This window comes from Neopelma chrysocephalum, unplaced genomic scaffold (genome assembly GCF_003984885.1).
Source record: "Neopelma chrysocephalum unplaced genomic scaffold, ASM398488v2 Primary Assembly neopelma1_94662, whole genome shotgun sequence".
NCBI classification, from domain to species: domain Eukaryota; kingdom Metazoa; phylum Chordata; class Aves; order Passeriformes; family Pipridae; genus Neopelma; species Neopelma chrysocephalum.
The window spans coordinates 91-2,490 of NW_020923368.1; the positions used below are offsets into that span (position 1 = coordinate 91).

The following is a 2,400-nucleotide window of genomic DNA, read 5'->3' on the forward strand; positions in this document are numbered from 1 at the left end:
GAGGGACTGGAGAATGCTGGGAGAGGAGATGGGAGCACTGAGAGAGGGCACTGGGAGGGACTGGGAGAGGGGATGAGGACACTGGGAGGGACTGGCGGGCACCGGGAGGGAGCACTGGGAGGGACTGGGAGAGGGGATGGGGGCACTGGAGGGCACTGGGAGGGACTGGGAGAGCCTGGCCTAGCCTGTACTGGTCCATACTGGTCTGTACTGGTCCATACTGGTGTCCCCCCACGCAGGAGGTGGCGGATCTCCCGGACTATCCCAAGCTGCGTTTGTGTGGGGTTTTATTGGTTTATACGGGTTTGTGCTGGTCTGTACTGGTTTATAGGAGTCTGTACTGATCTGTACTGGTCCATATTGGTTTTTACTGGTGTCCCCCACCCAGGAGCTGGCGGATCTCCCGGACTATCCCAAGCTGCGTTTACATGAATTTGTACTGGTTTATACTGGTCCATACTGGTTCATATGGGTCTATATTGGTCCATACTGGTCCGTACTGGTCCATACTGGTTTTTACTGGTGTCCCCCCCCCAGGAGCTGGCGGATCTCCCGGACTATCCCAAGCTGCGTTTCCGGCCTCGGGCTCCGGCGCCGCTGGAGCTGCTGGTCCCGGGGGCTGAGCCCCCCGCCCTCGACCTGCTGGGGGGGCTGCTCAGCTACCCCGCCCGGCTCCGCCCGCGGGCACACCAGGTCTGACCCCCCCGGGGGGCTTTGGGGGTCCTGGGGAGTCCCAGGGGGGATTTGGGGGGTCCACGGAGGGGTTTGGGGGTCCCTGGGTACCCCCTGATGGAGCCTCTGGAGCCCCAGGATCGGCCCCATTGCGGTTCCTGCTCAGGTACCAGGTGAGGCTCTGCCCCCCACCCACCAGGTGAGACCCCCGGGGATTTTGGGGGGGTCCTGGGAGGCCCCAGGGGGGATTTGGGGGGGCCCTGGGGGGTTTGGGGGGTCCCAGGGGGGGTTTGGGGGGTCCTTGAGGGGGTTTGGGGGTTCCAGGATCGGCCTCGTTGCGGCTCTTGCTCAGGTACCAGGTGAGGCTCCGCCCCCTACCCACCAGGTGAGACCCCTGGGGGGGTTTGAGGGGTCTTGGGGGGGTCCCGGGTGGGTTTTGGGGGGGCCCCAGGGGGCTTGGGGGGTCCTGGGGGGATTTGGGGAGTCTTCGGGGAGTTTGGGGGTCTGAGGATGGGCCCCACTGTGGTCCTTGCTCAGGTACCAGGTGAGACTCCACCCCCCACCCACCAGGTGAGACCCCCCGGGGGGCTTGGGGGTCTAGGAGGTTCCAAGGGGGATTTGGGGGGTCCTCGGGGGGATTTAGGGGGCCCTTGGGGGGGGTTGGAGGGTCCTCAGAGAGGTTTGGGGGTCCCAGGATGGGCCCCACTGCGGCTCTTGCTCAGGTACCAGGTGAGGCTCTGCCCCCCCCCCACCAGGTGAGACCCCCCCGGAGGGCTTCGGGGTCCTGGGGGCGTCCCGGGTGGGTTTAGGGGGGCCCCAGGGTAGTTTGAGGGGTCTCCGGGAGGTTTGGGGGAGTCCCCGATGTCTTTGGGGGGGTCTCGGGTGTTTTTGGGGGGTCCCAGGTGTGTTTGGGGGGGGGTTTCTTAAGAATTGGGGGCCCCAAGACCCCTGGGGGGGGCACTCGGGTATCCCCCCCCTTCCCCATTGATTGGGGGGGGTCCTGAGCCCCCCCTGAGCCGCTCCCCTCCCCCCAGGCCCTGCTGCACCCCTTCTTCTTCGGCCCCCACGAACTGACCCCCCCCCCGCCCCCGGGGGGGCCCCGCAACACCCCCGACTTCAGCCTGGACACCCCCCTGGAGCTGCCCCCCCCGGGGGCCCCCGGGGCCCCCCCCCCAACGGGGGCCCCCCCAGGGACCCCCCCAATCAGGGAGACCCCCACTGACCCCCCCGGGGGGCCCTGGGACCCCTCCCCATGTGGGGCACCCCCACTGACCCCCTGGGGGGCTCTGGAACCCCCTCCCAAACTGGGGGACCCCCACTGACCCCCCCGGGGGGCCCTGGGACCCCCACCCAACTTGGGAGACCCCCAGTGACCCCCCCCCAGCCACAGAGACCCCCACTGACCCCCCGGAGGGCTCTGGGACCCCCACCCTAATCTAGGGGACCCCCAGTGACCCCCCCAATGAGGGAGACCCCTACTGACCCCCCCAGGGGGACCCCCAGTGATCCCTCCAATCAGGGAGACCCCCACTGACCCCCCTGGGGGGCTCTGGGACCCCCAGCCAACCTGGGGCACCCCCAGGGACCCCCCGGGGGGCTCTGAGACCCCTCCCCAATTGGGGCACCTCCAGGGACCCCCCCAATCAGGGAGACCCCCACTGACCCCCTTGGGGGGCCCTGGGACCCCTCCCCATGTAGGGAACCCCCAGGGACCCCCCAATCAGGGAG

The 2,400-nt window shown here is 68.5% G+C and overlaps 1 protein-coding gene across 1 annotated transcript; it reads left to right on the top strand.

Moving 5' to 3' along the window:
* Positions 1 to 218: 218 nt before the first annotated feature.
* On the top strand, positions 219 to 1,926 carry LOC113980562 (cyclin-dependent kinase 20-like; the record flags this gene model as incomplete). Its single annotated transcript, XM_027707791.1, has 2 exons — positions 219 to 693; positions 1,707 to 1,926. Coding segments are annotated over exons 1-2 (445 nt in total), but the record flags the coding sequence as incomplete, so codon positions are not given.
* Positions 1,927 to 2,400: the final 474 nt, after the last annotated feature.